The sequence below is a fragment of the Ptychodera flava genome, chromosome 8 (assembly GCF_041260155.1).
Source record: "Ptychodera flava strain L36383 chromosome 8, AS_Pfla_20210202, whole genome shotgun sequence".
Classification (NCBI taxonomy): domain Eukaryota; kingdom Metazoa; phylum Hemichordata; class Enteropneusta; family Ptychoderidae; genus Ptychodera; species Ptychodera flava.
In genome coordinates, this window is record NC_091935.1 from 19,073,637 (window position 1) to 19,099,709 (window position 26,073).

A 26,073-nucleotide genomic window follows, 5' to 3' on the forward strand; every position below is an offset into this window, starting at 1 on the left:
AAAATTACACACAATTTGAACATACTCAACTAAAGTTGGCTTTAAGCACGTACATGTAGACCAAGCTTCAAAGAAATCAGAATATTTAATTCAGAGAAAATGATTTTTTGACCAAAAATGACAAAAATTGCCCCAAAATATTCAAATATGAAAATTTCACCACAACTTGAACAAATCTGACAGAGGTGACCAACTCTAGGATCGTGCATACCAAGTTTCATGGCAATTAATGGGAAATTGTCCCCCAAATATAACTATCAAAATTTCAAACACAATTTTAACACTCTAACTAAAGTCTACATAAACAACCTGCATACCAAGTTTCAACCAAATCTAGCCTGTGAGGTTACCGAATTTTAGCGATTTGCTGGATTTTCTTTTTTTTAACCTCATTTGCATATTCAAATATGGGTGTACATATATACTGGTTTGGGTCATCATACAACTCTCTGCCGGGATTTTCTATAATCTGTAGATGCATTGGGCAAATAATTTAGCCGACGGCGGTATATACTTTTTGAATTACCTATTACTATAACGACAACTTTAATTTTGCAAAAAAAAGAAGAAGTAACTGTCTGTTTTATTGTCACTTATACTCAGATTTTGCTAACATTTGTTTGTATATACATGTAAGCCTCCTGAAACTGTAATAAAAATCAATATTTGACCAATTCAACAGCAAAAAATACTGTCAATGACACTGGGCTCACATTTATTTTGATATGGAAACATGCAGTAAGTTTCAAAGCAATCTTACGAGCGATTTCAGAGAAAATGATTTTTGACCAAAAAATGGAGAAATTGCCCCAAAAATACAAATATGAAAATTTCGACACAATTTGAAACACTCAACTAAGTATTCCTCTTGGTACATGAATACCAAGTTTCGATGCAATCAGAATAGTTAATTCAGAGAAAATGTTTGGAGCAAAAATGCAAAATATTGCCTTAAAAACACATATCACAAATACAAAAATTTCACCACAATTTTTACACATCCGACAGAAGACAACCCTAGGCTCGAGAGTGTGAAGTTTCAAAGCACTCCAAGAAAAACTTTGGGAGAAAATGATTTTTTGACCAAAAATGGGAAAAATTGCCCCAAAAATACAAATATGAAAATTTCACCACAATTTGAACAAATCTGACAGAGGTGACCCCTAGTATCATGCATACGAAATTTCAAGGCAATTGGACGAGTGCTTTCAGAGAAGATTTTTTGACCAAAAACGGGAAAAATTGCCCCCAAAATACAACTTTCAAAATTTTACTACAATTTGAACAAATGTAACCAAAGTCACCATAAAGAACCTGCATACCAAGTTACAACCAAACCTGGTCTGCGGTTACAGAGTTTTAGCAATTTGCAGGATTTCCCTCTTTTTTACCTCATTTGCATATTTTTGACACTGACATGTTCATTTCAACATATTCACATCTCTACCCCTGGGTGCACCTGCACACCAAATACTAAGATGGTAGGTGCTGCGGCTTAGGAGTTTTGATGTGGACGGACATACATACTCACATACTAACATACACACATACATGCATAAATACAGATGCCGCCGAACTAGTTACCATATAATCTCTCTTGGTTATATATACTTACCAAATGTGAACTAAAAACCAATTTAAAATAACATGTAACTTATGCAGTTACCACTTCCATAGCGTCAAGGCAAATATCAGCTGCCGGGTTGATGTTCACAGTTACAGGAGTTGCTTTGAAATCCCATCTCAAGTTGGTGAGTGGTTAAAACTAAGGAAAAATTTGCACAAATGTAATTTAAGAAAAGGTGCACCTCTCAATCCCTGATCTTTCACTGGAGGATGTGCGTGATGCTTTGTGAACACTTTGTCAATCTTTTTTTCTCCATTGAAATATCCTGCTACTGATCATAGACCGGGCTTTTTTCTGTACGATTTGAACTTAAGGAATTTACGAGAGATAAAATTGGTACACCAATTAGCTCCTCACATGTAAGTGACACCGGATATGAAATTACTATACGGGAAAAAACTAAACCTTACTTGTGTGATAGTAATTTTAGTTGCACATGCTTCATGGCATAGCTATTGGCGCTTTTCTACGTAATCCACTTCTGCATGCAACATATGAAGATCTTGCATATACATGTACTGTGTTTGGTGAACATGGGCATGAATGAGAACAGTGCCATATATATGGGCAAAAGTCTACACGGGATGTTCCTGACAGTACAAACAAAAACAAAGGGTACAAAATGTTGAGACTCTGGCTAATGAATATATTCATTGTTGACATTTCACGACGTTCATTTTGGAGCTGAATGCATTCCATATACTGCTATATTCATGATTGTATAGTGAGAGAGCCCAAAGATCATTATCAGAAGAACCTGGCCTACACATGTCAGTGTTGAGAAAACACTGACATTTGTAAGCCGGATTTACAGCTATGGGTAAAGTTAATCAGATAAAGAATCCTGTTGTTGCTCTCAATTACCACTGTGTACAAGTAGTGTTGTTTCATCATTTCCTTATCATTATATGGATATTGTTCCCGTATCAAATAAGGAAAAATCGCTATTTTTATTGAAGATAAGGAATATGCACAGCTAGGGTATAATGTTGGTATGGGTGGTTCACTTTTTTATTTTTTCAATTTATTTGAATTTAACAATATATGATAAATCTCAAACAATATAAATGTCCAGATGGGGAAAAAAATTATTTTGCATGATAAATATCCGTAGCAAACTTCAACCCATTGAGTTCAGTTTTACTGTATTATACAATATCATTGCACCACCTTGGTATTTCACCATCAGGTCAGGATGGTGTAAACCTGCAAGGCATAAGCACATATGTCCAATACATAGTTTTTAAGAAATATTTAAACATTTAAAGATGCTGAAAACAGATACTGCAGACATGATTTTTGACTGATAACTAAACCTGAAATAATCTATCATGCCAAGTGGGTGAATAACGAGTAGGTTTTGGCTCGCAACACCACTTTTTACTAACTAAGCAGATGGGGAAGTGACAGGCCTGGCAGGATTAGGCTTAAGGAAATAAGACGGATTCCTTGTGGTTTACTTGGTTATGTTTCAAAATCACTGATCATAGAATCTTTAAAGTCCAACAGAATTCAATACAAAAGTTTTCATCTACATGTATAGCCTCACTACAACAGTTTTTTCAACATGCGAGTGAATTCAACATCAGCATGTCACACCCATCGAAATTTTAGCATCTCTAAACCTTAGAAGTCTGATTGACTTAATGCACTTAATTTTGATGTACATGTATGTTTAAATCACAAAAATTCATACTCTATTCAAATTTGATATCAATACGCTAATTAAGCCATCAAAAGCTGTTGCACTTGTCTAACTGCAAAACTGCCAAATTAATTTTCTGTAATTCTAGAGATATCGGACACAAATCAATAATACATGCAATATGTCAAATCACATTTACATATACTTTGGCTTGAAAACTTATTGAGGTAATTCTGGAATAAAAATTAGCCATGAACAAAGAAACACACAGACACACAAATGCATATGAAAGGAACCAAGGAACCATGGCATAGGACTACTATTTGAGCTACAGTACATCCCACACATTAGCGGAATATTGAAAGCTCAACCATGGGTTACCAGGACAAGGTATATAAAGCCCTGTGAAGCTATTTCTCGCTCCCACATTATTGTGTGCACTGCCCGAGAAAACTTTTTCAACTCATGAATCAATGTTCTCTTAGTTAGAGAACGAGTAAATATCAATAAAATTGCAGAGTGAACTTAAAGGTATACTGTCACCTGTTCCAATTTTGCCACAGTTACCATGAAAACAGAAAATCTAACCAATCACAGATTTTAAGCGGGTGGCCTCTTTATAAAAAGGCGCCCACATGGGCATTTTGAATACCAAGGAACGCCCCTTTGACTATATATGGGCATATTTAGATTACAGGTGACTATATACCTTTAACAAAGCAAACACTTTGGTAAATGAATGATTCTTTCTCTTTCAGCATTACATGAGTCACGTACACTGTATTAATCCTTTGAGTGCTGTAATTTTTCCCACCAAAATTTTAGTGTAACATTTCCCCAATTTTTATGAATTTTTCTGCAATTTTTTTATACTTTTGGACCAAATGGACATCATATTTCATGCGTTACAGTTTTTGATCAAAATTTTAGCAAAAATCTGAAAAAAATTGAATGGGGTATATTTTATAGAGGCGACAAAAATTGACTTTGGCGCTCAAAGGGTTAATAATGCAAATGTGGCACTTGTGGATACTTTTTATACTTTTGTGGTAAATGTGATTGGTGGCTAATTCTTGTTATTGCAGTCGTTTGAGGTATCTCTTTTCTTCAGAAACATCTACAAAAAGCATTTTGAATTGCAAACAGGCATTTGTAAAAATCAAAGTTTCATATCTTGCTCCTTAAATAGATTGCATAGTATTACTTTGCTTCCATTCCAAATGTTTTTTCACAATCGTGGGTGACAGGTAATTGTCATTACCAGAAAGCACTCATATAATGCTAAAACTATATTACTGTCAACATGACACTACTTTCTATGAAAAAGGGAAGTCTGCTTATTCAGATGAATAAAAAAGTGAAAAAATGCTTGAGCGTCAGAAGGCCATTATGACCTTGTCATAAAATCTTCTCCGGAAAGTCCACTGGGTTTGTCTTCACTCCTAACACTGTGTCCCGATCTACAGTCCTCCGTGACTTTGTCGATGATAGGTTTATATTTTTGGAAAAGTTGTTGCGAAATTCCAACTGGGTCTCCTGGAAGATAAAACAATTAACAATTGCGTTAATGAAACTTTTGATATTGGAACTCTACTTTGCGTGAAAGAGGAGCCCCCAATATTTGGACTGCAGCCCCCAGGGTATATCAGGCTACTGGAATAATATAAGGATATTCACAAAATACCAGGATTTATGTCCGAGTACATCGTGCAGCGGAGGTATTGTCTGAGACGCGTAGCATCGAGGACAATACCTCCGCTGCATTATTCTACACCTTTTATTATCCAATTTTACCACGAAAAAGTCAAAATTAACTTAAGCGTTTTTTGGATGCCCGTCCCGCATTGCACCAAGCAAACTGAGAACGCATTCAGTGTGTCCACTAAGCGCACAGAACGAAATTTCAAACCCGCGCAGCGCAGTGTACGTGATAGAAATTGTAGGTCAGCAGCATAATTTCACTCAAATTCACAGGTTTTAGATTCACCACTATTAACGTTGTGAAGTGCTGAATGTTCAGAAATATATTTTTTAGTAAAAATTTAAAATCATCTCTCCTTTTTCCTTGCGCTGATGTACATTTAAAGGTGTTTTGAGGTCAAGGTCAAATAGCGTCCATTAAGACCAAACGTTATTGTACTCCGCGTCAAAGTTATTGGACTCTGTGTCCTCTGATACCAAAACTTACTGTACAACGAAACTACATAGGTTACAGACACAGGTGTAAAATAAAAAGTGTCACTGCAATGTGTTTTTTACACCTTGCATGACACTTCACATAGTTGCTGCACCTGGCAAAAGTACTTTTGTCGCCAAGTGCCGGTGTCGAATTCAATGAGAGATCACAGCGAATTACCAAACACAATGCTCTACACCTTAAACACCCGCTAATGTGTTTTGGGTTTTTGCTCATTAAGGTTTTGCTGAGTCATTTGGCATTAAAGTTTGGTTAATAAAAAAATGACGTAAAACAATGTTTTGACGCTATATTTGCTTGACTTATCGGTAGGCGCTGCTAACAGTAAAATCTTGACTTTGATGACTCGGCAGAAACTGAATGAGGGAACCCAAAAATACAAGACCAGGTGTTCTTTCTACACAGTCTGAGTTGAACTGATTATTATGCACCTGCAGCCAGAACCTATAGGCCTCTTAGCCTTTTTATAACTTTCAGTATTTTCATGGAACATGGAGTCCCAATATGGACAATGTACATGGGTATGTTTGGCTGCTGACCTACTTTTCAGTAATTCACAATGCATTTCAGACATTACGATGACTTTTCAAAAAAGGTGTTTATGTCATATGTACATGAATACAGTCTACAGGCAAATGTGTATCATTAAAAGTGTATTTCAAAACTGAACAAATGAGAAACATGTTGCATAATTGGTGACATCCATCCATGCAAACACAGTAGTGAGTGGTCCTGTGTCAACTGCGCTGCTGACTACAGCATGTACATTCTACGCATGAATGAATCACAATATAAGACATGTTTGATTCATGTTGTCTGCATATTATAAAACTATCAAAAAACCCTAAATGACTTAAAATGGGCAGTAAACTGAGGTAGGTAAATGTATATAATGATATGGTCATAAATAAAAAGACACCCTTGGTGGCTTATTTGACGTGACTGTGGCTAGTCCAATATGTTATTCACTTAGCCCTTGTCCATGCAGGGCAGTATTTTTTAATAGCGAAAATATATAAGTCCAGCATATTGTTCAAAATTTACCCTGATTAAAAAGAAATCAGGCCAGTATTCATGAGGACGTTTACTGAAGACATATGGAGTGATTAACCTCTTGTCTATGATGTGCTCCATGAAAATGCACAAAATATATGCATTTGTCATACAGTCACACAGCAGGACTAACACTTACTGTACAAAGTACTGTACTCAGCAAATTATTTTGACATCTACTGACCTTTCGGCACGACTGGATACACCGTCTTGTCAAATGTCCATGCACTCTCAATTTTGAAGACAGCATTGTTAAATGCATCTTGATTAAATTTGCGGTGCTCTACGGTACTGTTGTAAAGGGAGTCCACAAACAACTGCCATCTCGATTTGTAGTAGCTGAAATGAGGGAAAAACAACTTTGTCACTGTTTGTTTCTTTTGACTAACAGAATGCAACATTGACCATGTTGGCTGTAAGTGCTCTGTTCACAAAATTTGCTGCATCAAAAGTCCTCAAGCAGAAACAGTGGAGCTGAGGATGTTTACGCTTCAAGCAAGCAGCTTCACAAAGGAAGATGGTTTCAAAGTTAGAGATATTGGCTAAAGGCTTGTATATCTCCATCATTTTAATAAATCCTACTGACATACCCCTGGGCACCTTCTGGACAAAATCCAATGATATTGAAAAAACTTTTAGATCATTTATGAGGTCATTTCTAGGAATCAATTGACCAATTTATTAAGAGAAGATTATTGAAGACAAGTAAGAAAAAAAAATGTTACGCAAAATTTGATACTTCATTTGAGAAATCTAAGATTCTGCATCCCTGATATATCGGAAATAAATACATATAAAATAGCAATTGGACAGGCAGTTTCTTGAAGGAAGTTCAAAGTGTCAATGACAACCGCTGATGATACTCCATACGAGTGGTTAAGCTCATGAAAGCAAAGACATTTTCCACTGCCTCTTCTCCATGATATTCAACATTTCATACTAGTGTACATGCAAAAAACTGACTAGTTCAGTTTTGAAAAAAGAAATAACTATTACAAAATATGATTTGACTGAGTTTAAACAAAACTTTACTTATTATACCCTTGTTCTTGTAAGTATCATACAAGTATTTAATTTTTCAGATACATAAAAATATCTGGCGTGAACTTTCCTATGTTGACATACAATACTTATGTCTAATAGGGAGTAAAGTCAAAAGTGTAAGGCCAAAAACTTCATTTGCAATCTCTCAGAAAAATCAACATGTTTATAAATTTTACTATCTTCTGGGAGTTTATTTGTTCACAATTGCATGCCAACACGCATAGGCTAACATACTCAAAGTCTTTGCGTAGCATCCCTACCTTTTTTGGAAATTTTCATGAAAAAAACTTCCAAAGTATTTCAATACCACTTTACTACATAGCTTTTCTGCCTATGAAAAAATTCTAAAATGTGCTGAAAATGCCGGCATGCTTGCAGAATATCATATTGTAGTGTAAATGACAGAAGTTAAAAAAGTTGTTTTTCGTTTGATTCTTGCATGGGCACTCATTGGAAGCAATCTGAGACTATAAAACTTGCATCTGTAACATTTCTGTGTGCATTTGAACTACTTATCCACTTTACAAATGTGGACACAAAGACATTAATTACTCTGGTCTTATCTTAGTGAGCAAATTAACTCCCAGCACAGTACACACATAAGTGGGACTATGAATAAAACTGTTTACATTACATTATGTTGACTTAGTCTGTCAAGCAGATCAGCCTAACAATCACAAACATTCTGCATGGCTTTAAAGAAACATACCTTTTCATTAGTCCTCCCCACATCTTATTTCCATAGTCAAGAATCTGTGAAAATCAATGACAAATCTTGAAATGAGTAATATTAGATTTTCTATGCTGAAACCCCCCCCCCCCCCCACCCCCTGCTTAGAGAGCACAGTAAAGCTGGAAATATCATCAATAGCTATGCTAGCAAAACATGCATCCTATTATAATGGTGGAAATTCCTGACTGTTTATGGAAGGACCCTGACTCATAATATGATTGTGATGATAGGAAAACCTGAAATTTAACATTAGCACACACACACTTTACACTGTTACTGAAGGCTAGAGGATACGTACATTACCATCAGGTCCCCAAAGAGTTATCTGGTTTTTAGCGTTGTATTCATATAAATCCATCTCCTGTTCGGAAAGCAAAAGGTTAATATGTTATATCTACCTGTAGTTAGAACAACAAAGTAATGTAGTTGTCCTAGTTGACAGAAATGACTAACTACTTGCAACAGGGCGTATTGATATTATTCAAAAAAGTAGTTCAAAGTTTTAACAAGAACTGTTTGGGAAAGTCCTTTCATTTTGCAAAAAATAACAAATTCTTGGCTTATACATGTGATAAGTATATTATTCCCTAATATTTTGACAAGTGGTGACGCGGTCTGCACGTAACAAGTATTTTCCTTTACTGAACGAAGAAAAATATTAGGGAATAATATCTAATTAAATGGCTGAGCATGCAACATCTCGTCTGTCACAAAAAAGGTTTAAATTGTCTGTGAGAAACAATCCTATACAAAGTCTTCCAGTCACATTACATAAGAGATTGAGTATATTGATCCAAAACCACATGTGGTGTGATGAGTAAAACAATTCTCAAGACCATTAGAGTAGGGCATGATCCTGTCACCTACAAACTAAAATTGATATCAGATCCATGGAATACCATCACCATGACAAGGTTAGTTTACCGTCTGATTTGTTGCCAGGGCCTGAGCCGACTTGATCCACTTCCCGAGGAGGTAATGTTCATTGGACGACAGAATGAGATCCATGTCATCAATTAACTGAAGAAGGTTATCACCTTCTTGCCTGGGAATAAAGACAAGCACACAATTAGAAATTGTTCTTGTACAGGAAATTTCTGTAAAGCCCTGCCGATTGATTTCTGTTCGCAAAACTTTCACATTGAAAGAAACCACAGAGAGTTCTTTTACACATTTGTAGAATTATAATACTTTCACCTGGCATACAACAGAAAAAGTAAGTCTTTACAGAAAGTATATAGTACACAGACTAAAGAAAAAAGAATTGTTTAAGGTAGTATGCACCGTGACTTTGAAAGACTTAAAATTTTGCCCAAACTTTTCTCCAGGAATATTTGAACTATTTTCTTTCAAAATCAATACAAATCTCTTCATGCAATTTTTTTTTGGAGGGGGCACTCGCTTACCATATTGCAGGGTCTATAAAATTGCTTACTGACTGAAAAAGTATGAGGTGTCCATATCATGGGGGACACATATTTACTATATTGCTAGCTCTTTAAAATATTTTATGGGCTTAAAACATTGAGAAAACAAATTATGCCAATAAGAGGTATTATTTGGCACTCAAGAAGAACAAAAGGAATTTCAGAGGCTATGGAAGAATGGCTTCCTTACCGGACTCCTTCTGCGTCACGATCCGACCAATGTTTCAGCAATTTTTTGTAGAATGCACAATATGCACAGTCCTGCAACACTTGTCTTGTGACATCAATAAGATCGTACCTAACAAAAAAAATACCGTCAAGGACAGTGTGCTCACATTCGGTTTGAATTGGTCCATTCGAGAAATATTTAAACCAGGAAAAACAAGAATGACAAAAGCAAATAAGGTCTGCAAGTTAGGTACTGGAGGTCATCTTTAGGAACATGCATATCAACTTCTATAGCAATGGGACAAACAGATCCTACATACATAAGCAAATGTCAACAAAAAAAAATAGACAGAGAAGGTTTGATAAAAAGAAAAGGTGGGAGTGGTTAAAAAAATGTACAAGGGATCTGGTAAAAAGTAATGCTACCTCATCAATCTTCTAGACCCTACCCCCTCCTGAATATCAAATGTTCCATCCCTTGGTATTACATAACGCCAGATGACAGGAAATATATTTACAACCTTGGGGAGTTTTTTTAATGCTATGAATGTTATCATTCTAATGTAAACAGCACTTAAGTTAGTTACAGATAGTGAAATGCCTTCCACTGTGGGTGGTGATTACAACATCTGGAATTATCCTGGATCCAAATTTCTCATCAGTTCTTGTATGTCTTACATAGAAAAGTTGCAAAAATTGGTCCGCAATGAAAAAATACACCTCAGCTTTGTTTTCTGGATCAAATTTTCCTACAAATTGATACCAAATATGACAAAATTATGTTCACAGCCTTCAAAACTGTCTCACAACATATCCTGGGTTGGTGTAGGTCATTTAAGGTCACAAACAGAGAAAATTACCTAAAATATACAAATTTGGGGTTTCCAAACACTTAGAGCAGAAATTTATCTAATAACATCCCTCAGAACTTTATATCAAATTACAAAGCTATCAAACAAGTAATTTTGAGAACAAGTTTTCTTGACCAAAATGACAATATTGTCTTAAAAATACAAATTTGTATATTTCAGGACAATTTCCACATATCTAACTATTGTCATCTCTGTACGTCTGTGTACCAAATATAAAAGCTGTCTGTCCAGGGGTTTTAAAAAGAAATACTGATTAAGATTTTTTGACCAAAATGACAAAATCGCTCCAAAATAGTAATTTTCCCATTTTAGTCATAATTTCAACAAATTAGAAGAGTAACACCTTTGCAAAGATCCAACCCAAATTTGAGAGCGATTGGGCTGGCGGTTTCAGAGAAGAGAATTTTTACTGAAAATGAGAAAATCACCAAAAAATTCAGCAAAAATACAAAATTAAGGATATCTTCACAATATTCATAAAACTGTATAAGGTTCACCTAAGGTACTTGCACACAAATTTTCAAAGCAATCAAAACAGCGGTTCTTGAGTTATAATTTTTGACCATTTTCACATTTTGTAAGCTCATTTGCATAATTTTGGCAATGCAGACTTCATTTGAACAAAATCCCATCTATAGCCCAGGATGCATCCACACACCAAATACAAAGCTGAAACGTGCAGCGGTTTGCGTGTTTTTGATGTTGACGGACATACTGTATGTACATACATACATACATACATACATACATACATACATACATACACACATACATACAGACGCCATCGACTTCAGCTTATACGATAAACTCACATTGGTATAACCAAATGTGAGCTAAAAACAACAAAACACGTTTCCACATTAAAAAAAGTTGAAGTTTCTAAAGGGGCATCTGAATCCCTGGTTCTTGCATTAGTTGTTTTTGACATTGATTATTTACATGGTGTTTGCCAATTGTTTTCATTTGCAATTTTAGATCATGTTGGCCATTTTGCTTTTAGATAGAACTGATACATGACCTGCCCCTTTAACCCTTGGAACCATGATTCCGGTAACCTCACAGTATCATAGAAAGACTAACGACCCCTTCCCTCCTTCCCTCCCCCCACAGGTTACCACTGGTCAAACTAACTACTATTTACAACATGTGGGTAGACATCAACACAAGTGAGGTAGTTGATCAAATTCACTACAGTTTTCAGGAAGGCAGACTGGAAGATCCACCATATGAGGGCGCTCTGTCATCTGATGGCTCTTCAAGTTTGGTATACTTACATTTGTTTTATTTGCCACCTTGTTGGAATAAATTCATCTTTTTCAAAATAAAGTTTGGTATACAAGACACTCTGAACAATGATTAATTTTTGCCTTAAATTAAAATGCAATACTCTCAAGAAATGGATAAATTCACTTTGTGTAACAATTTACAAAGTAAACTTTTCTTTTCAGAGAAAAACACACTTTTATTTGAAAATTTGTCTAAATCATTCTTTCAAGGAGGCTAGTCAATTTTGGAATGTCTTTTGTTCTTACCTAAAGGTTTCAGAGTTCTGCAAGGAAACTTTCTCCTTTGTCGCATTCAGAAAGTTCCCCCACGCTTCAACGACATCTTTCCAATCATACCACAGCTGGTGTACCGGTACAAAAGCAAAAGTTATCGAAATAAATTTCAGAAGAATGATAACAAAGGACAGTTCTGCACTCTTTAGTTAGGAGGCTGGTTTTAACTGACACTGCTGATAAGTTGCTTTGTTACTAGGTTCAGTGATGAGTCTTTCCATCTGAACAGAAACTACACACTACTAGATGAAGGATACATGGAGTAAAATGAAAATAAAAATGTTGAAGCAATTGTTGAAAAACAGAGATGATTGCAAAAAGAAAAATTAAATAATGCATGTAATGTCAATAATTTCACCTGCCAAGAATGTAAGTTGGTGCGTATTTTCAAGTATAGGAACAGTCTTTAATAGTAGGAATGATGTTATATTGACATTTTGTTCTTCTTTGAATTGGGCCCATTTTCATGAAAACAAAAGTAGTAGCAAAACTGAACCACGAGGGCAGATCATCATGCCCTTTCAAGCTGGAGAGCTTCATGTACACTCTGTCACAGGAAGAAAAGTCTCGTGTAAATGCATTTTTTCACGAACAGGGACAATTGGTCTAAAACCTGGTCAAATTTTATTATAAAACAAAACAAATATGGCATGTTAATGAATCAGAGGTGAATAAAATACACTAAACGTGATTAATATACTGGACAAGTTTTGCAAGCTATACATTTACGCGACCATACAGTTTAAATATTGATGGCGGAGACAGCAGACATTTTTGTGAATGTATATCAATGGTATGCTCTCTACTCGTCTCACCAATTCACCTAGAATTGAATATGAATAATTCACTGTCCAATCAACAATCTGAGTCACAAACCGTTTTGATGGCAATTTACTCATCATGTTTTTAAATCTTTTCAAGCTTTGTCTCCCTTTTCACTTAGGCCACACTGTTTTCCTGAAAATAAGTAAATATTGTTTTGCTTTCTCCTTTTATTTTCAAGTGGTTAACCTGTTGAGCGCCAGAGTCAATTTTTGTCACCTTTATAAAATATACCTAAGTAAAATTTTTCTGATCTTTGCCAAAATTTTGATGAAAAACTGCAGCCGATAAAATGTGATGTCTGTTTGGTTCAAAATTATCAAAAAAATTACATAAAAATTCATAAAAATTGTTAAAATGTTGCACTAAAATTTTAGTGGGAAAATTGCAGCACTCAAAGGGTTAAAGTCCCAGGCAACTTACAGACTGTCCCATGATCAACGAAGGCCTTTGGACCAATATGGCATGATTATGGTCAGCATGCCCGTCCTGACAGTTATACACCTTGTCAAGAAGCTTGCTCCATCCTGTTGTCAAGGCAATGGAACTGACTCCATATCTAGACTGTGAATAGCCTGAAATCCTGTAGAGTGGAATTACCTTGACTCAGATACGTGTAGATATGTATTAAAGATAATATTTCTTTTGGGGGTTGGGGGGTGGGAGGGGGTATGGAAAAGAAATTTAATTTTAGTCATATTTAATGAAAGGATGAATATCATAACATGACAGAGAGACATTCATATCTGAAGATGTCCTGTGCTACCAGTCTACATACTGATTTATAATCAGTTTTGATTCCTGACCAAATCTTTGGCTTATTATGACAGCCAGAAATTTTCAAAATACAAACTCCTTCTGATGTTTCAACATGGACATCATCCATTATCATCTGTCATGTGTGATTTTCAACCAGACTTGGAAAGTTTTGAGTATGCCTCGACATGATGGTGTGTCATGAAGGTTTGTTGCACTTACTGATGGATCAAGTTTTAATGACGGCTTCTTGATGACAATGCCTTTGCAGTGATCCTTATGCCCGTCGGTGCTGTTATACACAGAACCCTTCAGAATATCCCAAGCCCTTTCACTACCATGTGATGAGCTGCCATACCGACCGTGAGAATAATTCTTAAACCTAATGGAAAGCGAGGTGTTAGATGGAAACTTGAACTCCAAGCTGCATTTAATGCAAAGTTTGCTGAAATACATTTTGGTGTCTGGCAGCCAGGACCATGCACTCCCAGTCTTTTAACTTTCTCATGATTTTGCATCGGCCCAAACCTATTGCTTTTATCAGTGAAGTTAGACTTGATGCAGGGCTATGAAAATGATGAAGCACTTTTTGGGTGGTTGGTGGCCAGAACCGTGCACTTTTAACCCATTTTATGATCTTGCAACAAGTCCAAATCTATTCATTTCATCAGTGAAGTTGGACTCAATGCAGGGTTATGGATATGAAACTGCTCTGTTAGGTAACTTTTGCTCCTAAACATCATATAAGATATACTGCAGATATAGCAACCAGATCACTTTTTCCAAAATACCATAGCTGCATTGCAAATATACATCTATCAATTTAATTATTTAGCACATGATACTATTTCACACATACATGTATATATTGACAAGCACCATGCAGAGTATGTTTAGCTCTGTAACTTTAAGTGTGACTTGTACATGCACCTCTAAAACTCAGTTAATACACTGAGTCAGGGACAGTGTTCCAAGGCTTATTGTAGGCTGTTTGTGCAGTGTTTCTGACTGCTCTTGCGGTGGAATTTTATGTTTTGCGCAACTTAACCCTTTCACCCCCAGTTCCCTGTATACAGTCCAACTTTACCATAGAAAACAATGGATTTGGGACAAACCATGGTGGTGAAAGGGTTAAGTTTCAATAATTTCAATTGGTATTAGCTTCAAAGCTAATACCAAGTGAAATTACTGATCGGTAATGATAAACATCAAAACTTGGGGCAAAAGGAGCGATCTCGTTGCCAATTTTACTTCTGCTTTATCAATTTTAATGCTCATTAGTGGCAGAGTTGCTAACTGTACCAACACAAGGCATGCATACGCGTTCAGGGTACGTTGTATGATCGGATTTGTGTAACTTAATAAATTAGCATAATATAGAAAGGACACAACATGGCTGCCCCATCTAGACCTCCCCCTGCAGCAAAAAGGCGGCCGGCGTGTCCTTCAGGCACCAAAGCCTCAGTTGTTCCCGCACTCAGAACTTTAGAGGGAACACTGGTGAGGGACGCTTCTACATTTGTACTTTACACAAAGAGCCAAATATACACTAATGCCCTGATGACCAGTAAATGCAGTACCCTTTACCACCAAGATTCAAGCACATTCCCATTGCCTTCCATGAGATACTTAGACTCTAACAAAGGTACGAGAGAAAAAAATCTTGTTACCAAGTGAACATGCACTCACCAGATTTGAAGATCGGGAACCGATTGGTTTCTCCAACCCATCTTGTTCATGAAATCATACATGACATAGTTCTGGTTGATTCCTTCCGGAGTAAGCCCTGTTCCCACCATACTGCTGTTAGGAAAAGCCCTTCCTTCTTCAGGGCCCTGTACACAGAAAAGGGCGAAATGTACTTGATCAAGGAAGTTGTGATCATTTCAAATTTATCAACTCCACCACACTTTTGTGGCACTTTGTTTACACCTTTGGAAGGGTCATCCTTCATCTTCAGGTAAGTTTTATTGCATCATTCAATGAAGGTATCGCACAATTTACATGTAGCACTAGATGAAGTTTATCTGTAAGCATTTCAATGAGGGTGTGATCAAGCTGTAATTGAAGAAACATAACATCAATGAACAGCTAGCATGAAGACACTTGAACTTCTGCTACTCTTGCAAAGTTTCCTTTGGAAAGCACTTTGTACAGCGCCCTCACATGATAAAACTAAAAAACATGTTCTCTTCATGTAATATTCACCTTGTTGACAGAGTCAATAGCACCGTACATTCCCAGGTTGCCACCAAAGTTGTGCAGCATGCACCAAATAAAGGGCTGTCCAAAGAAAGAATTGGCCTTCTGATAGACCGGCCTTACTTCCGCAAACAAGTCCAACACAATCATTTTACCCTGTCGATGAAAATAAATCAATTTGTTGAAGCTTAATACCGTTGTTAAAAGAAAGAACTTTATTTGATGCTCCTAGTATTTACTGTCCACTGTATAGGGTTTGCATCTGCCTGAATACTTTAAAGAGAGAATTATTACAATTCAATTGTTTTGGTTTATGTGAGCAACTATTCATGAGACTATTCACTGAGACACCTGGAATTGTAAGTTGTCAGGATCTATACCCCTCCCCTCCCCCTGCTTGTAGATATTATAACGAATGCTTCAATGAATTTTCAAGTCTATTGGTAAAAGTTAAATTTTAGATTTTCACAAAATAAGATAAATGGTATTACAATTAAGAGCCTCAAAATGAGCTTATGAAGTGGTAGATCAAAAAGCACTGCAAAAATTTGAGTCTAAATATCTATTCACTAACAAATGCAACGAAGAAAAATTGGCGGACATATTTCTGCATATCAATAACAAGCCAGCAATAACATAATGGTGTTGTCATACAGAAGAAAAGCTACTGGTTTTACAGTCACAATATACACATTTCAGGACCTTCCTCTAACAATATTTACCCATACGAGAATATATTTTTCTCTAAGGACTATCCAGGAAGGGAGCTAGGTTTATATCACTACAAATGAAATGTTTCCTGATTTTGCTTTCTTAAGTGATGATTCATTTAGCTGTAGAAACAAGCAAAATATTCAGAAACTTGATAGTGGCTTTGAAAACAAAGGAAAGAGAGCAGCAAACCACAGAGAAGTACAAGTTACACAAATGCATGCTCATATTACCACTTCACTGCCAAGCTTTTGTTTTGCCCTATTGTTTTTTAATTGGGGGAAGTATTGTTGTGAATGAAAGAGGGTGAGAGAGCAAAAAATGATTCACATTCTCATATTCAAATTTTACTATGTTGGTGGCATGGCACGAGTGAACATACAGCCTACCAAGTAGAGTTTATTAATTTGGACATACCAATGGAACACCCAATACATAGGACTTGATTTCCGTAGTTCCCCAGAATCCGTTCTGGAAAAGCCAGCCTTGCATCAACCATACAGCATCTTTGTCAGCACCAAGCATCCCATCATGCACTGCTTTGCTGGCGGCAGCTAAGTATTCAGGATCCCTGATAAGCAGAGAGTTAATTAGAATTTAGATTTTGATGAATCAGAGAGAGGCAATCTTAGGTAAAGGTGTAGGCACTTGTAATTGATTGATCGATACATACAAAGATGGTGACAAAAATTTAACCCTTCAACACCACAGTTTTGCTTAAACCCTTTGTCATTAATTATGATTGTGGACCAGTTTAGGGACAGGGGGTGGTCACAATCAGATTGTGAATATTTTTTTTACTATTGTAAATTTTTGAATTTTTTTTCCAAGTGAGTCATGATGCGCTAATTTTTTTTTTCTGTCAGATTTTATCATTTTTTTTTGTTCTCATTTCATTTTTTGTTATTTTGCAAACTAGTCTGAAGATTTTCTTTTCAATTTTTTGCTTTGAAATTTTTTTGTTTTTGACCACCCGCACCCCTTCCAAGATCTAATGGTCTATCCCTTACAGGGCATTGGAGTGGAAAGGTTCAAAAGGGCAACACATTATTAATGGGACAAATTTTGCATTATGTTTTTGACCAAGTTCTGATATTTTTTATAAGGGTACCGTTTTCAAATTGTAGGTGGCTACGAAAACCTTTCTCCTTGCAATTGCATGATTCTTTTGGAAACAAGCATACGTTCCAGCAGTGAAATTCATTTCACTATATGTCCATTTTGTAAATATAAAATTTTGACAAAAGACAACACACCAGATATTCAAGATAAAACCACTAGCAGGAGAGTTATAAAATACAAATATTTTGAGTTCTACGACCCTTCATCAGTTTGAAGGAGAAATATAGTCCAATAACCATCCCTCACAAAAGGGTTGTTTCTATCCTGATATATCTGATTGGTTGTCCTTTTTAGCCAACCTAGCTCAGTGTTTCAGCTCCTTTAGGGGTAATTTCAAAAGATCGATGTCGGATAAAAATGTTGATTCTTTAAGTTTGGGGGTGGGGGAAGGGAGTTTTAACCCAATGTTTTCTATACAACAGAAACAATATAACGATATCCTACTGGGGGAGATTGTACAAAACTTCAAGAGTTACGTTTTTATCAGACACTGAACTTTTGATGTTGCCCCTTACAAGATGTTTCATTGTTTAAGAAAACTTATTATTCGCAGTTGAAAGCGTTTACTGTACTTTCATTTTTTCATATGATGGCATCACACTTGTGGCTTTGGGGTATACTGTATTTTGAAGAAGCTTGAAACTTAATTATTTCAATAAAAAAGATTTCTGCTTTGCCTTGAAGGTCCAAATCATGGAAAATGGATGGAACTACGATATCAAAGAAGAGTCCACATGTCCAGATAGATATCTATAGTCTATCGCAATGTAATAACAGCAGCGAAACATTTTTTACATTACTTACTTTGATGGAGGAGACATTTCATTGAATGTATCTGTGTTATATATGTGATCAGTTCCGAATTCTTTGATATACTGAAAAAATAAAATAAAACTGGAACTATATATAATGCTTCACTATTTGACAACAGCCATGCACTGTACGCTTGGTACTTGATTCTTTCCTGGCGTGACAGCAGAAAACTTTGAAGCAATGACTTAGTACTCAACCCTTTCACTACCATGGTTTGGCCCAAACCCATTATTTTGAATAGAGGTACATGGACCTGTTCACAAGGAATAGGGGTGACCAAATTAATATTTGATTACATGATGCAATGAGGTTTGATGAGCTCACACTTCTTCCGTCAAGTCCTATTTGGGTTGATCTGGTCTACTGATGCAAGAAGTTGGATTGTCTACAGTTGTTGAAGTTTGAAAAGTAAATCTATGGTATAATTACGATAAACTTATTATAATTTTTTTGAAGTAGATTTTTGAAATGTTTTCAGAAGTGTGGTGAAAGCATGGTGCAAGTTTTCAACTGAGCAGGGAGAGGATTAATGGTGTACTGACCTCTGATAAAAACGTCTTTGAAATATTTGTGAAGAGAGGGTCCAGAGGACTCAGCAAATAGGAACTGAAGGGATATAATAGAGAAAAACTCATAACTAGGAAGTACTCTTGAAACAGGTGTGCTTATAAAAATTGAATAAACAGAATTATTCTCTCCAAAATTTCATTTAGTATGAAAACTGTACATGTATGTAATTTGCATATAGTGTTTGTGGTCTTCCAGATTATGTCAAATTAGTGACACTGTGGAACTTCTAAAATGTTGATGGATGAAAATTTATCATAATTCTTTGATTGCACAGTGATCAGAGTACACTGTTGCATCACCTTGAGAGATCGAAATTGCATGTGATTCACACACAGGGACCAACAGAAACTGGTTTTCATGAATCTCTTAAATGTACTTATACATTTTTTCTAGAAAGATTTTCACAAGAGACTTGGATAATATATTCACTAGTTGTGAACTTTATCCTGCACTGACATGAAAAACTTACCAACAGTATGTTTTGTTGAAGTGACCCCAAGCGCCTAGTCTTGTAACATGAGCTTCTGGATAAAGTCTGAAATTATTGATGATATAAAGTTTTCACATAAGCTCTTTATATACTGCAATGTGCACTACGCTGTTCCCGTATACATCAATGTGGGTGCATGTGGCATATTGTACTAAATGTTATCGCAGGAAATTGAAGCTTAGCATCAAAAAAATATATACAAAGAAATCAATGCATGCTCATCTCCAACCTCAAATGTTACAAGTGAAATTACACGCATGTGTTCTTGTGTGTGTGCCTCTGTCCTACAATGGAATAGTATAATTATGCCGGTAAAAGCATATATTTTTTATAAATCTGTATTGTAGGGATACACATGTACCTGGTAAAAGCACCCGGAACAAATCCTCCAAATGCTGGTAGTACTGGAATGATGCCAAACTCTCTCATCCTTTTCAGAATTTTGTGCTGCAATTGGAGTTGGTAATCATGCCACGACTGAGGTAGTGGGCCTCCCCAACCACGCAGGTTGCCCATTCTTGCCCTGTGAATGAAGCAAAGTAATATCATCCGGGTGTTGTTGGTACATCTAACATCATTAACGCTATATGCAATTTACTTCAGCAAGTGTACAAATCTGAACATAAGAAAAGAAAGAGCATTTTGGAATAGATCATGACATGCATAATGCTATGACAACTTTAACTACAAATTTATAGCGGGGCTTAGAAGAGTCTTTAGTTTTGAACATTTTCATCATGGAGGTCATGTTTTCACGCTCAGATTGTCAGATATATTGAGGGTGAAATGGTTTCCAGCTCAGATTGGTAGATATATTGAATGAGAACTGGTTTCAAGCCCCAAACGTAAGTATATTGAGTGCACACAGCACTGCACACACAAGGATATTGAAATCACAATATATGACCAACATGGTATTTGGTTAATTACAGGAAAATAGTCTGAGAATAATTCTCAATATAACATGATTTGAATGCACTTCACTTATTGAGCCAGAAGCAAATATCACACGCGTCATACCATAGACTGACAAAAGACTCAACCTCAGAATAAGCTTGGCAAATTTCTCTACATGTCAGGGTAACTATTGTATAATTTTGACTAAAGTACAAATTCATTGAAAAATGTACCACCACAGTGCAGTGTAGGTGCTGGTTGCACACTATGGTGATAACAATAATAGGTGCTGGTTGCACACAATGGTGATAGCAATAACTCTTACCAGGCTAGGAAGGCTGGGCCACCAAAAAACTGGTCCAATTCCTGCTGCGTGAGGCCCATTTGAAGATACACTCGCTGCCAGATGGCTTCCTGGCCATTGAAGGCCAGCGGAAGATTAATTCCATTCATAGCCATCCAGTCAATCTCCCGTTCCCATCTGGACCAGTCCCACCAAACAAAGGAGTAGCTGACAGTGCAAACATTCTGGTAGTACCGGAACCTGAGATTAATCAAACCGGAAAAAGCAGCGAAAGTGATCATGTCAGCAAAAACTAGAAGTCTTCATGGCTCCAACTTCCTTCCTTTTAGTTTAAAACTCCAGAGAAATAAAATCAGCTGGTCTGTTAATATGTAACAGTTCATAAAAAATGACAGGAAATGACTCAAGATCAGTGGAGTTAGCCTGTTTCTTACTGCCATCACTACATGTGCAGGATTTCACTTTTTCTTACCTCATTTGCACATTTTTGACACTGATGTGTTCATTTGAACAAATTCACATCTCAACCCCTGCATCTACCTGTACACCAAATACTGAGATGGTAGCTCTGGCGGTATTGGAGCCTTTGTGTGTGACGGACATACCGGTACATCCGCACATACATACCCACAAATATACAGACATACAGACGCCACCGACTCATCATATAAGCTCTTTTTGGTATTTATATACAAAACCAAATATGAGCTAAAAACAAACACAGTACACAGAAAAATAAAGTTTCTCTGGGTGAGTATATATTTGGTTGAATTAGCTCAGATGGCTTTTTTGATGTACTGTTACATCATTGAAGATACTTTTGGCTGTGAATGGTAAAAATATGCACTGTTATCAGTTACTGTTCTAAGTGTAGGTATATATTTAACGTATCGGGAAATAATTAAAGAAATATTTAAAACAATAACTTTTAGAACAAACGTGTTCAATAAGAAACTAGACAGTAATTAAAACATGGTGTGAAACAGAGATAAATCAAAATGCAAGCGGAACTAAACTTAGAGGAAGTGAAACTTTCTTCTGGAGAAATTCAAAGTATTTAAAAAGTCTTCTTTTAGGAAGGAAAAGTTGCATTTACAGTATTCAGTCAAACATTCTCTGATGAGGTACATAAACATGTTGGACTATCATTATCTATCAAAACACTTCAAATTTTCATGAAAACTACCATACAAATTGTACCAACACTTAGTGTTTGTTGTGGAATAGCTGGTGATACACATTTTGTTTTGCTTACCTCTATCCAATGTAGAGATTGTTTCAGTTATCTAAAACTAACCTGTTTGGGCTGGTGACTTGAATTTTGGGTTTCACAACCGGTAGTTGTGATGGAACGTCGAGCTGGTCTCCAGACCATGACACATGGCAGTGACAGTAGGTACTCAGGTAATGATAAAAGGCCGAAGCAGCAGCCACACCTGTTGTCCCTGTAAATGTGACCTCATTTGACCCCGTTGTTTCCACCTAGGACATGAAACAGTGCTTGAAATTTAAACAGTGTCTCCTGAATGCCAAAAGCTGCCCAATATGCTATTCAGACCTCGATCTGTTGACAAAACTTGGTGTAAGAAACGCTTTGACAAGTCCCCCGGCCCTCTCTACTTTGTTAATCCAGCTTTGTAATGAACGACAAAAGTTCAAGGGCTATGTAAACTTAAAATGAGAGTGGGTCATTGTAAAATCATGAGGTTCGATCACATAAGATCACTACTATAGTAGGAGCATTTGAAGTTTTAACTGTAAATGGTTAAAATAAGAGATAAAATGTGATCTCAGTGTAAACAATATCATAATGTGATTTGGTAGACTCTCTCACAGTCCCTAACTGCAGTGTGGCTCTCTCCTAGCAGTAGAGCTGCTCTAAATTTTGAGCTAAGAGTAGCATGGCTGGTTTCTCGCTACACTTTTGGCTTGGGGTTGGCCAAGCCAAATTCAACTGCTGAATGGCTACCTTAGGAAACAGATATAAGTAGCCATGTGTAGCAGTGCAAGGAGCTGGTAGGGTCCTCTGTGATTTGATTTACCTCAAATGTATCCAAATTTGGTGGCCCTATGCTCTTGTCCACTACAACATGAAACTGGGATGCCCTGGCTGGCAGTAATCTTTGTATCAGGCCTTTCACAGCTTGTGCTTGGGTCTCATTTGACACTGATGGCTTCAAGTGGTCTAAAGTCTTGAAATCTGGCAATTAAATGAAATGATATTATGTTAAGATCTTTGGCTTTAATTCATGCAGATGGAATTGACAGTGGTTCTATACTACAGCACTTCAACAGATTGTGAATTTGGCAAGTACTACTAAGTATTCGGTCACACCACATCACACGTACCATATCTGAATTATCATGTAGCCGCAGATAGCTTCCCCGCAGTAGGTATAGAAAGGTAAAATTGAGAGCAACATCCTGGCACATATAATTAACCTAAAATAGTATACTCAGGAAGTAATACCCTATAGTCAACAGGACATATATTCAACTAATTTTAAGCCGAGATCATGGTGGCACATTGGATAGAATGAATTTTAGCATGAGACATTGTTTATATGTATGCCAGTAGTATACAGTCAGTTCACAACGTTCAAAGATTTGTTTGGCTTTACGTTTCAACCACAGAGAGGTCCAAGAGTTTCAACCTCTCCAGGTCCAATCCACTCCTCATCTGATGACCGATATTTGTTTTAACATGCTAAACTCACCTATGGTGGCGTATGTCTGCTCGACGGCCACGAAGATGATGAGAAACACAGCGCAAATGAAGGTGGCACTAGTAGACATAGTCAGAACATCCACACAGGAAGACCGCACACCCACTGAGCTTTAGCTGGAAACTCGTGACTGTTTAGTCGACATATCATGTCATCAGTGAACTCTCGCCCCCAAACAGTACCGATACCGGTATACGATCAATCATACCTGTGTGGGTGGCAAAAGTTTCAACTTTATCGCACGGCAACGAAAAGCTTCAGATGAAATGTTGACTCCTCATCGTCGTAAACCACATACCCCTTTACGGCGCTGCAACTTGTCGCGACTCAGGAAGCATTCAATTTCTATTACCGGGGGTGGACCAGCAAAATACTGAGGGTGGGCTTTGGGGGAGAGGGGCACCTGGAAAACTGCAAAGGGGGTTCAAATAGTATAGATGGGGTTATTTGTCCAAATAATTCTACCCTGTCAAAAAGCCTTGTTTCAGTGTACCAAAACATTAAAGTGCCTCATATGCTTCTCGTTGTAAGACAGGTTTACATGTTGGTTTGTCTCACAACACCTCTTGGGGGAGAACCATTTGATTTCTGGGGGGGGGATATGGAGGATTTTGAGAAAAAAAAATTTGTCACCAGGTGAGAGAGAAGAAAAAAAAAATTGATCCTGTCATGGCCTGAGAAAAAAAAATTGTCATAACAGACAGAAGAGAAAAAAAAATTGTCACAATGCACCAGAAATAAGCAAAATTTGGAGACTTATTCTCATGTATTCTTTGCCGGCGCGCCGCCATAGGCGGCGCAAATGTTTTTACCACAAGCAATTCTTATGTTTCTTTCCCCAGCACTTATGATATAAACATGCACTACATAGGTCTACTTTACACCTCAGTACACTCAATGTTTTCCTTCCCTTTTCTGACCAAGAAATCATATTGCAGGATTTCTGTTGCAATATCTCAATGGCATAGGCACTATCTAAAGGGGACTATTTGACTTCTGTAAATTGTGAAAATTTAAAACACAAGACAGGAGTCAATAACTAGTATTAAAACCAATATATTATTTTCTTGATATAAATTTGTTAGAAAGATGTACCTTGACAATGAAAAATTGAGGAACAACAAATATAATGAAATACAATGTGTGAGCCTTGTTTTTCTGACCACAAACACCGGATCGCAAACATACCATATTCAGGCTTTTCATTAGAAGCTGGCAGCTGGAGAAATGACACCAGAAGGTCACAGATTTTACGTTCCTGTATATTCATTTGTCTTCAGTCTCTGGCAAACAGAACTGTTTTTCACAAATTGTATTGTCATTGTTTGGTTGTTGAATATTGTGACTCAAAAACTGATCATGCAAAAAAATGTAAAAAATATCAGTGTTCAATGTCATTTTCAAACAGTTTTACCGAGTGCAAAATAAACTGAAACTCCTCTCAGATTGCACCATTAAACACATCAATTTCTCAAAATTTCGTGCTCTCCCCCTTAGGGTATTCTAACAGTTTCACTTAGTAAACAAATTAAAAAAACTCTCAGATTGCACCAGACTGCACCATTGCACACATCAATATCTTAAACATTTCCATGCAAGATAGGGGAAAGTCCCTGTGACACTTTCCCCCTAAGCCTCTCTCATGTTCTCCCCCTGTACTTTCAAATTCTGCCCGGTCAGATATCCTAGTGAAAACCCTGTCATAATATCCATCCAAATTAAACAATATACTATATGATTAGATACTGCGTGATCTTTTATATCTTTATTTTATTGTGACTTTGAATTTCATTTTGATGTGTTCACCTTTGTTGAACCATCATGAGATAACTGATGATAGTCTAGCAGGGTACATCAGGATTTGATAGGTCTTTACTGTTGCTGTATTTTGTGAATTTTACAATTACATGTATTGGTATTTAACTTTTCTAAGTGGGGGATCCGTCAAAATTTCAGCGTTAGAGAGGGAGGTTACTCAAATTCATCATGGTTGGCGAAGGGCGGGGGGTCACTCGAAATTTCGGAGTTTCAGGCCGTAAATAATGACGGGTCCCTTATATACAACGCATTACAAACTTGATGACCAATAAAAAAAAAATTTGCACTGCTACTCCATTTGGAAAAAAAAAATTGATGCAGGTCTGACAGTAGAAAAAAAAAATTGCTGTCACTCTGACAGGAAAAAAAATTTGCTCCCATACCCTCTTCCTCCATACCCCCCCCAGAAATCAAATGGTTCTCCCCTTGCAAGCAGAGTGGGATTGACATCGTCTCAAACCATACGCCCCTTTACGGCACAGGGGGTTGTCTACATGTCCGTCCCCAGGGGTGGGTA

The 26,073-nt window shown here is 36.8% G+C and overlaps 1 protein-coding gene across 2 annotated transcripts; it reads right to left on the reverse strand.

Moving 5' to 3' along the window:
- Window positions 1-2,507: 2,507 nt before the first annotated feature.
- LOC139138720 (alpha-N-acetylglucosaminidase-like) lies at window positions 2,508-24,061 on the reverse strand. Of its 2 annotated transcripts, none has more exons than XM_070707229.1 (19): window positions 23,730-24,061; window positions 23,055-23,212; window positions 22,310-22,494; window positions 21,034-21,252; window positions 20,173-20,334; window positions 19,791-19,856; window positions 19,294-19,357; window positions 18,743-18,813; window positions 17,234-17,387; window positions 16,112-16,261; window positions 15,593-15,738; window positions 14,126-14,285; window positions 12,299-12,393; window positions 9,917-10,024; window positions 9,224-9,344; window positions 8,598-8,660; window positions 8,276-8,319; window positions 6,707-6,861; window positions 2,508-4,808 (listed from the first exon to the last, which is right to left on the reverse strand). In XM_070707229.1, the coding sequence occupies exons 1-19, from the start codon at window positions 23,806-23,808 to the stop codon at window positions 4,660-4,662; spliced, it is 2,349 nt and encodes a 782-aa protein (XP_070563330.1). In that variant the 5' UTR covers window positions 23,809-24,061; the 3' UTR covers window positions 2,508-4,659. The 2 variants fall into 2 exon arrangements, with proteins under 2 accessions (XP_070563330.1, XP_070563329.1); XM_070707228.1 differs by lacking the exon at window positions 14,126-14,285 and adding an exon at window positions 13,571-13,730 and having other exon boundaries at window positions 23,730-24,060.
- Window positions 24,062-26,073: the final 2,012 nt, after the last annotated feature.

Coding starts and splice junctions, on each gene's coding strand:
- LOC139138720 (XM_070707229.1), bottom strand. CDS start 23,808: ATGTCTACTAGTGCCACCTTCATTTGCGCTGTGTTTCTCATCATCTTC. Junction 23,213..23,729: donor GCAGACATACGCCACCATAG/GTGAGTTTAGCA, acceptor TTTAATTGCCAG/ATTTCAAGACTTTAGACCAC. Junction 17,388..18,742: donor GAAATGTCTCCTCCATCAAA/GTAAGTAATGTA, acceptor TCTGCTTATCAG/GGATCCTGAATACTTAGCTG.